The sequence below is a fragment of the Chiloscyllium plagiosum genome, chromosome 17 (assembly GCF_004010195.1).
Source record: "Chiloscyllium plagiosum isolate BGI_BamShark_2017 chromosome 17, ASM401019v2, whole genome shotgun sequence".
In the NCBI taxonomy this organism is placed as follows: Eukaryota; Metazoa; Chordata; class Chondrichthyes; order Orectolobiformes; family Hemiscylliidae; genus Chiloscyllium; species Chiloscyllium plagiosum.
This window is the reverse complement of record NC_057726.1, coordinates 56,205,452-56,220,720: the sequence shown is the minus strand read 5'-3', so window position 1 is coordinate 56,220,720 and position 15,269 is coordinate 56,205,452. Positions and strand designations below refer to the sequence as shown.

General features: G+C 41.4%; 1 protein-coding gene across 2 annotated transcripts in view; it reads left to right on the top strand.

Annotated features, from left to right (window-relative positions):
- lcat (lecithin-cholesterol acyltransferase) overlaps positions 1-15,269 on the top strand; it is a 42,684-nt gene that overhangs the window by 12,045 nt on the left and 15,370 nt on the right. The window contains exons 2-5 of one of the 2 annotated variants that reach the window (XM_043707169.1): positions 4,586-4,742; positions 6,159-6,259; positions 8,563-8,658; positions 9,967-10,191. In XM_043707169.1, the coding sequence (XP_043563104.1) occupies positions 4,586-4,742; positions 6,159-6,259; positions 8,563-8,658; positions 9,967-10,191 (579 nt within the window). Of the gene's footprint in view, positions 1-4,585; positions 4,743-6,143; positions 6,260-8,562; positions 8,659-9,966; positions 10,192-15,269 lie in introns of both variants that reach the window. The other variant, XM_043707168.1, reaches the window with a different exon arrangement.

Below are 15,269 nucleotides of genomic sequence, written 5' to 3'. Positions count from 1 at the left end.
CCCTCACCTTGTCCTCCCTCCACCTATCGCATTTCCAACACACCTCCCCCAAGTCCCTCCTCCCTACCTTTTACCTTAGCCTGCTGGACACACTTTCCTCATTCCTGAAGAAGGGCTTATGCCCGAAACGTCGATTCTCCTGTTCCTTGGATGCTGCCTGACTTGCTGCACTTTTCCAGCAACACATTTTCAGCTCTGAGTTTTTGAGAAGGTGACCAAACAGCTAGATGAGGGTAAAGCAGTTGATGTGGTATGTGTGGATTTCAGTAAAGCATTTGATAAGGTTCTCTACAGTAGGCTATTGCAGAAAATACGGAAGCATGGGATTGAGGGTGATTTAGTGGTTTGGATCAAAAATTGGCTAGCTGAAAGAAGACAGAGGGTGGTGGTTGATGGGAAATGTCCATCCTGGAATTCAGTTACTAGTAGTGTACTGCAAAGATCGGTTTTGGGGCCACTGCTCTTTGTCATTTTTATAAATTTGCAGATAACACTAAAGTTGGTGGAGTTGTGGATTGTGCAGAAGGATGTTGCAGAGGGACATAGATAAGCTGCAGAGCTGGGCTGAGAGGGGGCAAATTGAGTGTGAGGTGATTCACTTTGGAAGGAGTAACAGGAATACAGAGTACTGGGCTAATGGTAAGATTCTTGGTAGTGTGGATAAGCAGAGGGATCTCGGTGTTCATGTGCATAGATCCCTAAAAGATGCAACCCAGGTTGATATGGTTATTAAGAAGGCATTCAGTTTGTTAGCTTTTATTGAGAGAGGGATTAAGTTTCAGAGCCATGAGGTCATGTTGCAGCTATACAAAATTCTGGTGTGGTCGCCCATGGAATATTGCATATAGTTCATGTTGCCACATTATAGGAAGGATGTGGAAGCTTTGGAAAGGATGCAGAGGAGATTTACCAGGATGTTGCCTGGTATGGAGGGAAGGTCTTATGAGGAAAGGCTGATGGTCTTGAGGTTGTTTTCGTTAGAGAGAAGAAGGTTAAGAGGTGACTTAATAGAGACATACAAGATGATCAGAGGATTAGATAGGATGGACAGTGAAAGCCTTTTTCCTTGGATGGTGATGGCTAGCATGAGGGGACATAGCTTTAAACTGAGGAGTGATAAATATAGGACAGATGTCAGATGTAGGTTCTTTACTTAGACAGTAGTAAGGGCGTGGAACACCCTGCCTGCAACAGTAGTAGAGTGCCAACTTTAAGGGCATTTAAATGGTCATTGGATAAATATATGGATGATTATTGGATAGTGTAGGTTAGATGGGCTTCAGATCAGTTTCGGCGCAACATTGAGGGCTGAAGGGCCTGTACTGTGCTGTAATATTCTATGTTCTATGTTCTAGGAGACTCCCACACTGTCTGCCTGCCCCTCATGGCAGTCACCCTTCTATCTGGCTGAACCCTTGGTGTGACCATATCCCAGAAGCTCCTATGTATCACACTCTTTCCCTCTTGTGAGTCCAAATGCGTCTCGAATGATCCATGCAGGTGCGCGCTGTTCCTGTAGGCATACTTGTCAGGGACATTTGACCGGTCCCTGATCTTCCACCTCTCACAGGAGGTGTATACTACTCCACTAACCACCATTATTAATCTTACAGTAACTATTGGATTAAAAGGAAAGGAAAGATCTTACCTTGCTTAAAAAGTGATAAATAATGTTTGTGCTACACAAGTGCAAGACTATGGCCCATTTCCATAAAAAGAGAATCTAACCATTATCCCTTGACACTCCATGACATTAGCATTGCTTAATTTCCCCTATATTAACATTATCTGGGCAGGATCTAATTCTATGACCTAAAATGACAGGGACAGCAGATAACATGGAAACGCCATCATCTCATGTATCCCTCCAAGTCATATACCACCCTGACTTGAAAGTATCTAACCATTCCTTCATTGCCATTGGGCCAAAGTCTGGAACTCTCTTTCTAACAGTACTGTGAATGTCCCTGCACACAAGGACTGAAGTGGTTCAAAGAAGGAATTCTTCTTCAGCCACTACGACGGTCTCCAGGACAATTAGGGATGTTCAATAAATGTTGGCTCAGCCACACATCATGAACAAATAAGATAAATGTATATATAGGTCACTCTGGTCTAATGCACGTTTTGTTAATGCAAATTCACTGTAATGCGTTTGACGCATTGGAGACACTGTTTCTAAAGTGTGAACTTTAAAAATGTGTGTTGGCTGTAACGCGATTACATCACCAACACGTTAAGTGCTGTTTCTGAAGTGTGATTTTGCATAATGTGGGTTTGCATAAGAACGCAACCATCATGTTATAGAAGAACTACCTGTAGTTTCAAGTCAGGATGGTGTGTGACATGATGTGAAAGATGCAGGGTCTGATGTTTCCATACATATGATGCCTTGCCTTTGTTGGAAGTTTAAATCATGGGTTTGGAAGGTGATATCTGCAGAACTTTGGTGAGTTACTTCATTACATCTTGTAGATTGTACAGACTAATTCCATTGCTCATCAATGTTGGAAAAGACGAAATTTGAAGTGATGGATGTGGGCTGCTTGGTCCTGGATGATGTTGAGCTACTTGAGTGTTGTTGAAGCTGCTCTTTTCCAGGAAAATGGGGAGTTTTCCATGACACTCCTGACTTGAGCCTTGTAGATGGTTGACAGGCTTTGGGAAGTCACAAGGTGAATTACACACAACAGAATTTCCAGTCTCTGACCTGGTCTTGTCCCAACAGTATTTGCAGCTCCAGTCCAGTTCCTGTAAATGGTAACACACAGAATGTTGATGGTGGGAGATACAGTAATGAAAATTATTGATTTATTATTTTACTGATGTCACTTTAGTCCATAAAGATTTCCCTTTTGGTCATGTGTACTTTCCATCACCTTTTTGGTTATTAAATGAAATTTATCTTGATATTTGTATTTAAGTTTCATTTCTCTTATCACCTAGAGGCAATTAGCTCAGAATACACTGACCTTTTTAAAAGAATATGCTTTTCCAGCAGTCTGCCTCAGCTCCATTACTGCTTTATCCCACAATTACCTTTCCACCCTACCTGCACATCTCTGAAATTAGTTCTTTCCTGGTTGAGTGATCTTCTTTAGATATTTTCTGATATCTTTCCACTTTTACTCAAAATCGAAATTTCCTGGCACTGTTAGCCAGCTGATCCCCTAAAGCAAAAAATTCCTTTCTTCTCCTGCTTTATTTCCCAGAAAAAGATTCAACACTGTTTCTTACCTTGTTGGGCTGGAGACAGATTGCTCAAGAAAATTCTTCAGGTCACTTCACAGAAATTCCTCTCCTTCCTTGCTTTCAGCAATTTCTTCTTCCTATTCTGTATTCAGATCATGAAAGGCTTCTGATCCTACAACCACATTTTCGTTATGTGCCATTGAAATTTGTCAACAAATGTTCTGGTCCTCGATGTTTGGACTTCAAAAAAACTCGAGCTAAATGGATACAGTTCTCAAACTATCTTTCTACTGAGAACTGTATCATTATCCTTAATCCATTCTGCCACACCCCTTCTTTTTCTTTCTCTTTCATTCCTGAATACTTGGTATCTGGGAATATGAAACATTTCTTTTTGGCCTTATATGAGCTATGTATCTATTAATGCTATCATTTCATAATCCCATTTGACAATTTATGCTTGTAACTCACTATGTTATTTGCAATACAGTGGCAATTGACAAATATACTATTTAATATCTCCTATGTAACTTTTGCTACTTTCTTCAACTTGATGTCTGCAAACTTTAAATTATTTATAATTTTACAATTTATATTATTCTGAGGTATGACCTTATGCCTGCTCCTCACTGCTATTTTCTGGTTTCCCTGCTCCTGCTAAATGTGTTTAAACCTGGCTAATTGGATACCTAAGAAATTGCCAGATATAAAGATACTGGTATGTTAAAATTGCCCAAGAGTTGCAAGTGTAAGGCACAAATATACTTGTGAGTATGCTTACAATTTGTTGTTTTTCAACACTGGCCAATGATAAATTTTCAAACAACTTTATAGTTCTTTCATTCCTTACTGTATAAGTGCATACTGTGACAGGACACATATTCCACCTGCGACATTCATCTTAAAAGAGTGTCATGGACTGGATCATTGTAAAACAGCCAGTATGAGGAGGTTATGGTCACATGCTTGATACCTGAACAAGGAGGTGCAGGGTTGTCCCAATTCTAAAGGTACCCACTGGCACTAAGCAGTCTTTCATCTCACAGGTCACAGGTTTGTAAGGTGCTGTCAGTGGAGATTCGATGAACAGTTGAAGTGCATCTTTTGTACCGGAGGTCAGGTGGTGAAGGTTTAGGTTCATGGATGCAATATCAATCAAGTTGGTTGCTTTAGTCTAGAAGGTTCCAATCATCTTCAGAACTATTGGAGCTGCACTCATCCAAACAAGTGGACAGCATTCCCTCACATGGCTGATTTGATAGATGTTAAAGGAGGTGTGAAAAGGTTTCTATAAACAGGTAATGTCAGTCTACACCAGGCTGTCGAACTAGAAAACATGGTGTTTTTTGGTCGATGACTCTCTATAACCTAGTTTTTCTTATATTGCTACAAGTGCCTGGGCATGTTGGAAATCGCCTGGAAGCAAAGTTAGACAAACCTGCTATAGTCCATTGGCTGTGCATGAAGAAAAGTAACTACTACTTCACATTGTGGCTCAACCTGAATATGTTCCTGCCCATCGGAATTGACTGCTGGATAGATAATATCAGGTATCGATGCCATTCTGTACTTTATTAATCTGTTTTTTTTTCCCAATGCTTTTTATGCTGTGCAAGTTGGGGATTTCCCTGTTCACAGGTTTCAGTATGAGTTTCAGAGCCATAGTGGGACCGAAGATTCATTTTGCTGTAGTCCCTTCATTAGTAAATAGATGCTGCCGGAACTTTGGCAGGAACCTGTCACCAATAAGTAAACAGGATTTCAGCCAATCTTAAATCAACATATTGTGGCCAATAGAAGATTTCCCATGGAAATTCTCGGCATCGATCTCAAGTTCCATTGCCCCCACTGTTACAAGCATTCTATTTCTTTCAGTGGGCATCACTCAATCTCTGAGAAATCATGTGAAGGCAGCTTTTTTTAAAAAACTCCTATTTAAGATCAAATTATTCTGCTTTTGCAGCTTTTCTCTGCAGAAGTAAGGTTCTTTTTGTCTTTAGAATACTATAAGGTCAAAATACAACCTTAATTTTTTAAAAAATGGGATCTCTACAGTGTGGAAGCAGGCCATTTGGTCCATCAACACCAACCCACCAAAGAGCATTTTACCCAGACTTACTTCCCTGTAACCCTGCATTTATCATGGCTAATGTACCTAGCCTGCACCTCCCTGGACACTATGGATAACTTAGCATGACCAATCCACCTAACCTGCACATCCTTGGACTGTGGGAGGAAACCAGAGCACCCAGAGGAAACCCACGCACATGCAGGGAGAATGTGCAAACTCCACACAGATCTGAGGCTGGAATTGAACGCAGGTCCCTGGTATTGTGAGGTAGCAATACTAACCACTGAGCCACCAAACTGCCCATAGAAACATACAACATTTATGTTTCTTACAGAGAAGAGTATTTTACATCACTTTTCATTTCATTCTTGATGGTATTTTCCAGTTCCCCAAAGTCGTCGTCTTCTTCTCACTTTCTCAGCTGATTGGTCCGGCTTCTCAGTAATGCCAAAGTCTAGTAACAGCATGGTTTCTAGATGTTTCTCTTTCTTCTAGGGGGCAAATACTTGAGTTCCACGGGGTTCATTCCTGCAGCAGCAAAGCTGGGGCTGGAATTCACTCGAGTGGGAATTGGTGTGGAGTTCCATCTCCCCTACACAATCCCTTATGTTAAACAGAATTAAACCCAAATCGAGCAGATGAGAACTGAATGTGAACCCCTTGGATCCTGAGAAGTGACTTTTCAGATTAATATTCAGGATTAGAATTGCTGTTACAGATACTGCCCAATTTTCATTTTCATCAGTGCCACTTTCACAGCCAGTTGGTAACTTGAGTGAAAAGTCATTAAGGATCAGAGAGGTACCTTCTGTCGAGCATATTGTGCAGTTTGTGTTGACATTTTAAAAATTGGAGCTTCACAAAACTGAATCTCTTTTAGACTTGTTTACAACAGGACAACAAGGAGGAGTTCCAATTCCCCTGGGGTAGAGATCCGAGTGCCTGGTTTCGGGAAGACTTATTCTGTGGAATATCTGGATCCATTTAAACTAGCAGGTTTGTTTGGGAAAGCTGGTAAACTCTCCACTGGTGACTAGTGCATCCTGAATTCATCAATTTTTAAGTTATATGGTGTGCAAGTGAATAAAAGATCCACAGTACAACAAGAAAGCCTTACCTTTAGACAGCACCTTTCACAAGAGTCAGGAAGTCCTAAACAAATGAAGAATATTTCGCAATTTACAGCCAGTGAAGAATATTTTGCAATTTAGACTGTGTTGTAATGCAAGAAATACAGTCATCATTTTGCACACAGCCAACTCCCACAAACTGTAATGTGGTAATGATTATGTTCTCAACTTATTAGTTGTCAGTTCTTTGTTTAAACTAAACTCTCCATTTCTCATTTCTCTCCAAAGTCATTTGAACAAATTAACGTACAGACACACTGTCAGTATTTATTCATGTGACCATCAATTCATCCACTTCTTTACTGGTCAGCTCTTTCCTACCACTCTAACATGGAAGTCCCACCCTCCCAGCCTCACCTAGCCATGGTCACTCTCAGTTTAAACTCATCACCAGTCATCTCTCTCCAATGAGAGGGCAGCCCTATGGTTCTCTGGGACTATGGTGACTTATGGTGACTTACCATATGGTAATTACAGTCTATATTATGTTCTCTGACCCATACGGTATCTGTGCACCATATAGATAAAGTGTTTTGACTGAGTTGGTAGGAGTTCCACTGCTCCACAGGTCACAATATAAATATAATTGTTTTACCCAGTTCCAAATATGGTAAACATATGTTGCCTTTCCATATTAGACATTAGAATTAAAAGATTCATCAATCAAGTTAACCAAAGAAATCCCAAAATTATTGATGCATCATGGATCAAAATTTATTCAGTGAGGTGCAAGATTGGTTAACAGATATAGTTTTCAATATAAAAATATAAATGTTCACCCCACACAAACAGAACACAGAAATGTTACACACACATATGTATGTGTACACATAGTAAAGACTAGAGAAAGAATAGCTGTCTCAGGAGTCTTGGCAGTTGCTACTCAGTAAAAATAGGATCAAGAAGTCTTCCAAATACTCTTCAAGAGGACAATCAGGTTTTACCATGGACTCACAACAAGGGTGTCTCAGGAAGGCAGAGAAATGAGCTGCACTGCCTTTTCCTCAGTAGACTCTTCTCCCCAATTGCAAACTTAACAATACCCAAATGCATGCAAAACACTGTTCAACAGAAACTAGCTGTTAAAGTGACCTACAAAAATTCAGGTTTTCACTAAACTTGAAAAAAAATCTATTTTCCCACAATCTTTCAAAACCCAAGTTTTTCAAAAACATTCTTAGAAGCTGTTGTTACAATAAGTCCATGAACAAATTCCCCCAAGATCATAACCCTAATGTATCTGATGCTTGACATGTTTGGCACATACAAAGATTAGGCCATTTAGCTCCTCAAGCATATCCTGACGTTCCATCAGACTATGGGTGACCTATATCCTGACTTATAGAACATAGAACAGTTCAGGAATACAGGAATGGTCCCTTTGGCCTACGATATTGCTCCAAACATGACACCAAATTAAACGATTCCCTTCTGTTTGCCCTCGGTCCGTATCCCTGAATTCTGTGCATATCGTGTGCTTATCTAAAAGGTCCTTAAATGCTACTATCATATCTGACTCCACTACAACCCTGGCAGCACTTTCCAGATACCATTTCTGTGTAAAACAACTTGCCCCTCACATATCCTTTGAACTTTGCCCCTCCCACCTTAAATGCATGCCCCCAGGTATGAGGCATTTTGCCTCTGTGAAAAAGTTTCTGACTGTCAACCCTATCAATAGATCTTAGCATTTTATAGACATCTTTCAAGTCTCCCCTCAGCCTCTGCCACTCCAAAGAAAACAATTGAGTTTTTCTAGCCTCTCCTTATAGCTCATACCCTCTAATCTAGACAACATCCTAGTAAACCTCTTCTGCACCCTCTCCAGAGCCTCCACATCCTTCCTGTATTATTGCAACCAGAATTGAATGCAATACTTTAAGCGCAGCTGAACCAAAGTCTTATAAAGCTGTGACATGATATTCTGACTTCTATTTATCTACAAAAAATTCCCTCTCTCTTAATACCTTTACCGAGGAAAAAAGACAATTATTGCTGGGTTTGAAATTTTCCACCTTTAATAGTTTCTTCCATTATAATCCACATTGCAAATGTTATGGCTCAATAAGTTGGGGGAGAGGTAGTCGTGCAGTATCAAACCATTTAGTAAGCAGGTATTTCTCGGCCATGTATGACGGTAGAAACTGCAACTTTGTTTTGTTTCGATAGGGTACTTGCACACGTTGGTGCAGTTCTTGGTAAACACAGGCTACGTTCGTGATGACACTGTGCGAGCAGCCCCCTATGATTGGAGAGTTGCAGCATGTGAGTAGAGATAATGGACACCTCATCAAGCCATTACCTTTTTGACAAAAGTGCTAACTATGTGAAAATTTAATACTGTATTCTGAATGACATCTTCAGTGGCACTTCAGCACATGATCTAACAGCATAGGAGACCATTCAACCCATCATTATTGTGCCAGGTCTTTGAATTAACTATCCAATTAGCCCCACATCCAATATTTTGTTGAAAGTCGTGCAATGTTTTTCAGTCATACAGTTAAACAGCATTGAAGCAAACCCTTTGGTCCAACTTGTCCATTCCGACCAGATATCCTAAAATAATCTAGTCCCACTTACTAGGAGAAAGTGAGGACTGCAGACACTGGAGATCAGAGTCAAAAAGTGTGGCACTGGAAAAGCACAGCCAGTTTGGCAGCATCTGAGGAGTAGGACAGTCGATGTTTTGGGCACAAGCCTTTCATCAGGATGGGCTTATGATGAAGGGCTTCTGCTCAAAATGTCAACTTTCCTGCTCCTTGGATATTGCCTGACCTGCTGTGCTTTTCCAGCGCCACCCTTTTTTGACACTAGCCCCATTTACTGTTCTCTCGAAGGCTACTTTGGGGCCCTGCTTCCAGATTATAACAACTCACCATGATTAAAAAATTTCTTTCCATCTCAGATCCATTTTTATTTGTCAATGATTTTAAACTTCATCCTCTAGGAACCAACATTCCCATCAATGGAAACAGTTTCTCTTACTTAAAAGAAGCAACAAACTGCTTCCTACTTCTGACCAGATTTCAACTTAAAAAAGAACATTGAAGTAAACCTTTTTTAAAAATGTGCTTATCCTGTTCCTCTTGATGTGGTCTCTCCACCACAAACACCTCATCACTTTGTCAGTGTTCTGGCTTCAAGCCTCCACCATACCATGGGGATTGTGACAACCCTAAGTCGGGTGAACATTTTTCTGGGAAAGTGTCCAAGAGTTGAAACAGTCATAGTCATAGAGATGTACAGCACGGAATAAGGCCCCTCCGTCCAACTTGTCCATGCCACCCAGATATCCTAACCTAATCTACTCCCATTTGCCAGCACTTGATCAATTAACTGGATTGGACTAAAATGTGCAAAAACAGAAAACCAGCTTACAGTCTAATTTTGTCAAATTACTGATAGCGCTGATATAGCCTCTGTGCGGAACAGCGTGATTGTGATGGAGAACTGACTGGGTCAAGTGCATGAACTCAATCCTTTCTGAGCCCTCAGATGATACAACGTAGCACTTGAGTACAATGGAGCTCTTGTTGATTGTAATACTTCATGCTTCTTTGTTTTTCACAGACGAACAAGAAGAATATTTTGACAAATTGAAGCAACTGATTGAGGAAATGTACACGGCACACAACAAGTCTGTTTACCTGCTGGGCCACAGCATGGGGAATCTATACATCTTATACTTCCTGAAAGAACAGTCCCAGGAATGGAAAGACAAATTCATTAATGGATTCATTTCACTCGGAGCTCCATGGGGGGGAACAGTGAAATCTCTCGCTGTGCTTGCCTCAGGTAACAATTATGTGTGCATATTTATTCTCCCACCCTTGTTTTTGTGCAACTTTCAGAGGTGTAAGTGAAGTCATAAAATCTGACAACCTGGTTTCCATCATCGTAAAGAGATGTAGGGTAGAGAGAGGTAGGATTCTGAAAATCCTATTGTGAATTGGAAATTTGAGTAACAGTTGATTCAAGATTGGCTTTCATTTCACCTCATGTTGCTTTCACCCCACTATCCCCTATCATGAAGCCTGTATTAGCAGAGTGTGTGCACATTGAATCTAGCAATTATCTCAGTTCTCTGCATGTTGCTGATGATGTGGTTGGCTTTTGCTGTTTTGTTCGTGGGAGGTGGGGTTAGGTTATTGTGCATGCAGACTAGAAAGTTGACAGGCTCATCTCACTAAATCTATTTCCATAACCATTTGGAATATAGAAGGAGATCCAGGATTTATAAATATGCAGTTCACTAATTCTTTTACTCCATGTACCTCCAGGAGTTGGAATGGATTCTGTGCAACCGAGTAAACACTCACAGCCCAGTCTTCTGTGACCCCTTAGTAACTTGTGTTCTTCAGTTTCTTGGTTAGGGAAATGTTTATGCAAGCTGTGAATTTAGCAGAGTTCTTGCAGAATGCCGCTGGTATGAAACAAATTGCAGACAGAGCCTCACTTTGATCTGTTCAACTTTTGGGAAGTGGCTGGGTACAGGTGGGGAAAGGAGAAAACAGATATTTAAGGGGAGTCAGATTTTAAATAGGTGTCCAGAACTAAAACTGATGTTGTTTGATCAGTCGTCTATCATTGAATCCATCTGATTTTCATTTAGTTTCAAAACAGAGAACAAAGCAGTTTCAAAGCAACTGTTTGCAACAGTGTTTATTTCCTTCAAGTCCCTCCCACGGACTCTGTTGAAATCTAGAATATTTTTCATGTTTAACCAACTTTGAACTTGGTCTGTTCCCTGACATTCAGAGCACTCACCTCAAGGTTCTTGGCTTGGGCTTAGAACAGCATAAAACTGAAAGGCTTACTCCAATTCAAATCCATTTTTGTGTCTCATAGTTGACGTAATATCAGCAGTGCTCAATCAAGGTTGCCTTTACTTGTCAGTGCATTGACTTTAAGTTGGGAAGTCATGTTCTGGATGTACAGGACAATGGTTTGGCCACTTTTTTGGAATACTGTATTCAATTCTGGTCTTCCTGCTACATGAAAGATGTTGCTAAACCTGAAAGGGTTTAGAAAAGATTTAATAACTTACAAGGATGTTGCCAGGATTGGAGGATTTGAGCAAGAGGGAGAGGCTGAATAGGCTGGGGCTAGTTTCCCTGGAGCATCAGATGCTGAGGGGTGAGCTTATAGAGATCTATATGATCATGAGGGGCATTGATAAGGTGAATAGAAAAGGTCTTTTCCCCAGTGTGGGGGAATCCAAAACTAGAGGGCATAGATTTAAGGTGAGAGGGGAAAGATTTAAAAGGGACCTAAGGGGCAACTTTCTCACGCAGAGGGTGGTGTGTGTAAGGAATAAGCTGCCAGAGGAAATGATGGAGACTGGTACAATTACAACATCTAGAGGGTACATGAATAGGAAGGGGTTAGATGGATATGCTGGCAAATGGAACTGGATTAATTTAGGATATCTGATTGGCATGAGCGAATTCGACCAAGAGGTCTATTTCCGTGTTGGGAAACCCTATGACTCAATGATTCCAAATCGAGGGAGGTAGCCTTCTGTCAGGGGTCCTTGCACAGTAAGTCGAGGGCAGCCTCCAATACCAGTCCAGAGGTCTGTCAGTCAGCTGCTCAGAGTGGTCAGAGTCAGGGTGGTGTCCAAATAAGGAGTGAGGAGCTGAATGTTTATCAGTCCATCATCCAACTTGTCTCTTTATGACCAATTGTGGCCTGTTTTCCTCCGGCAATTTGACCGAGAGGCAGGTATCAAGGGAAATGAAAGTGAGTGGCATTGCTGTTATTCTTGGAGAAAGTGGGGAGGCGTTGAGACCTCCACCACTGCCCCTGAAAGAAAAGAATGACCTGCCTGCAGTATATCCTTTACCCTGCCCACAAAGTGAAGCACCAATTTTTCCTTGTTTGCCATGACCAGGGTAAATATCAGGAACATTATGGTGCTGCTCCAGACTGACCCGTGTTTGGCCTTTTAAAGATTCCGTGAGTGCCAAATATGCCAATCAATTTGAGAATGGCCATTCAGTGAAGAGTTGTTCCAGGAATAGAGTGGGCGGAAGGATGTGTTCAAAATCAAACAAGGGGAGTGGCAGAGGGGTGATAACGTGTTTGATAACATACAACAAGAATCCTCACTCAGCCTCACAGAGAGAAACCTTCTATGAAACTTGACAAAACAAAAACTCAGTCAAAAAATGTAAGGGACTATCCTTCCACTTTATATCTATCCTGCCTTTGCATTTCTAATTTGAAAAGCTTCTCTCATGCCACTTTTAAGTCTTGTCTTTCTAAACAAAAGATATCTTCATATTCAATCCTACCTAATAATTGCCATCCTTGTTAATCTTTTTTTCTGCATCCATTGACTCTATGTCCTTTCTATAGTCTGGAGATTAGAATTGTGGGCAGTTCTTTAAGTGTAGTCTGACCAAGATCCTACACAAGTTTAACATTACTTTACAATTTTTAAATTCTGTACCAAGAGGAATAAATCCCAGGGCTTTGATAGCATATTTTGCTGATGAGTGAAGTTACTCATAGTTTTTGTTCAGCTTTATCCCTAGATTCTTTTCATTTAGAGAAATACATTTGTCACATAGTGAGTTGCCTTGCTGTTCTCATTTCCCTTTTATCAACTTATATGCTATCACTTTAGATTGTGGTAGTCGTTAATTACACAAATCAGGAGTCTGACTTTTCAGAGTTGGAAGAAAGCGAGTTTCTGTAACAAAAAGAAAGGACAGCAAGGAAGAACTAAAACCATATGTTTACAAACTTTGAACTGCTGGGTGAGGTGGGGTGGTTGTGACTTTTACATTCCCTGCTCCACTGGAAATAAATGGAGTCAAGAGACAGAATTGGAATTTGTTCTACAGTTGGAGATAAAGTTATGATATAGCTACAAAGTTAAATAACAAGACTGAAGAAATAAGTGTAGCAGCTCTGTTATTAGGAAAGAGTGCTACAAACCACTCTAGATGTTTGCAGCCTAGATGTCACTGAGGAGCAGAAAAGCCATAAAGGAGATGTATGATAGCTTTTCAAACATATTTTTAAACCCATATTATTGCTACTTATGTACAGCATATGATCACGATCAGAGATTGGGGAAGAGGGAGACTATTAATCATTCGTGACTGCAAGAATATTTCTATCTGAATGTTGTGCATTTGGATCACAGAAAGGTAATCTCATCAGGATAGGATTGTATTAGGCATAAGTGATCCTGCTATGAAAACATGTCTACTGAGAGAGGAGACACACTTTCAAGAAAGCAATTACAATTGCAGGAATAATGAGTTTGTCAATCATCAAGTACAGGCAAAAATGGGTCCTGCAGATGTTGGAGATTAGAGTCAAGATTAGAGTGGTGCTGGAAAAGCACAGCAGGCCAGGCAGCGTCTGAGGAGCATGAACATCAATGTTTTGGGCAGAAGTCCTTAATCAGGAATGAGGCTGGGAGCCTTGGGGATGGAGAGATAAATGGGAAGGGGGTGGGGCTGGGGAGAAGGTAGCTAAGAGTGCAATAGGTGTATGGAGTTGGAGGTGAAGGTGATAAGTCAGAGAGGAGGTTGGAGCGGATAGATAGATGAGAAGGAAGATTGACACATGGGACAGGTCATAAGGATAATGCTGAGCTGGAAGGTTGGAATTGGGGCAAGGTGGGTGTAGGGGAAACAAGGAAACTGGTGAACACATATTGATGCCATGGAGTTGAAGGGTCCCAAGGTGAAAGATGAGGCGTTCTTCATCCAGGAGTCGGGTGGTGAGAGAATGGTGGTGGAGGAGGTCCAGGACCTGCATGTCCTTGGCAGAGTGGGAGGGCGAGTTGAAATGTGCGGCCATGGGGTGGTGGGGTTGATTGGTGTAGGTGTCCCAGAGATGTTCTCTGAAGAGCTCTGCGAGAAGGTGTCCGGTTTCCCCAATGTAGAGGAGACCCCATCAGGAGCAACGGATACAATAAATGGCGTGTGAAAGTGCAGGTGAAACTTTGATGGATGTGGAAGAGGTCCTGGGCCTCCTCCACTGCTATTCCCTCACCACCCACACCTGGAGGAAGAATGCATCATCTTCTGCCTCAGGACCCTTCAACCCAGGGCATCAATGTGGACTTCACCAATTTCCTCATTTCCCCTACACTCACCTTACCCCAATTCCATCCTTCCAGCTCAGCACCGTCCTCATGACCTGTCCCACCTGTCAATCCTCCTTCCCACCTATCCACTCCAACCTCCTCTCTGACCTATCACTTTCACCTCCACCTCCATCCACCTATTGCACTCTCAGCTACCTTTTCCCCAGCCAAACCTCTCCCATTTATCTCTCCACCCCCGAGGCTCCCAGCCTCATTCTTGATGAAGTTTTGCCCAAAACATCGATTTTCCTGCTCCTGACCTGCTGTGCTTTTCCAACACCACTCTAATCATCAGGTACAGCCTACTAATAGAAGAAAAGACAAAGCTTTGCATCATGCTGGGAAGCATTCCAGGCTAAATAAGAACAACACATTGGAAGTAAAGAATAAATACTATCAGAAGAGCCAGCAGAAAGATAAAGGCCAGAGAACAGAATGTGAATATTCTGGAGGATACTAAAGAAAATACAGCATATCCAGCCAAGGTCAAACAATGTTGTAACTAAAAGAAACTAAATCAGCAATCGAGAATCTGAAAGGAGCAAGCTGGAGATTGTTAAGGAAAGGTTTGAGGCTTAGCAGAGTGAATGTAGGAGGTTAGGTCGAAGCTTAAAAAAACGGAACCTGAAAAGTAGTAATCTCTATTCCTGGTGCCAAGTTCTAATGAGGGAAGGAGTAAAACGATGGGACAGATAATTCAATGGCTGAAGTGGCGGTGCAAATCAGGTTTTTGGATCATTGGGAATTCTTCTGGGGCAGGAAA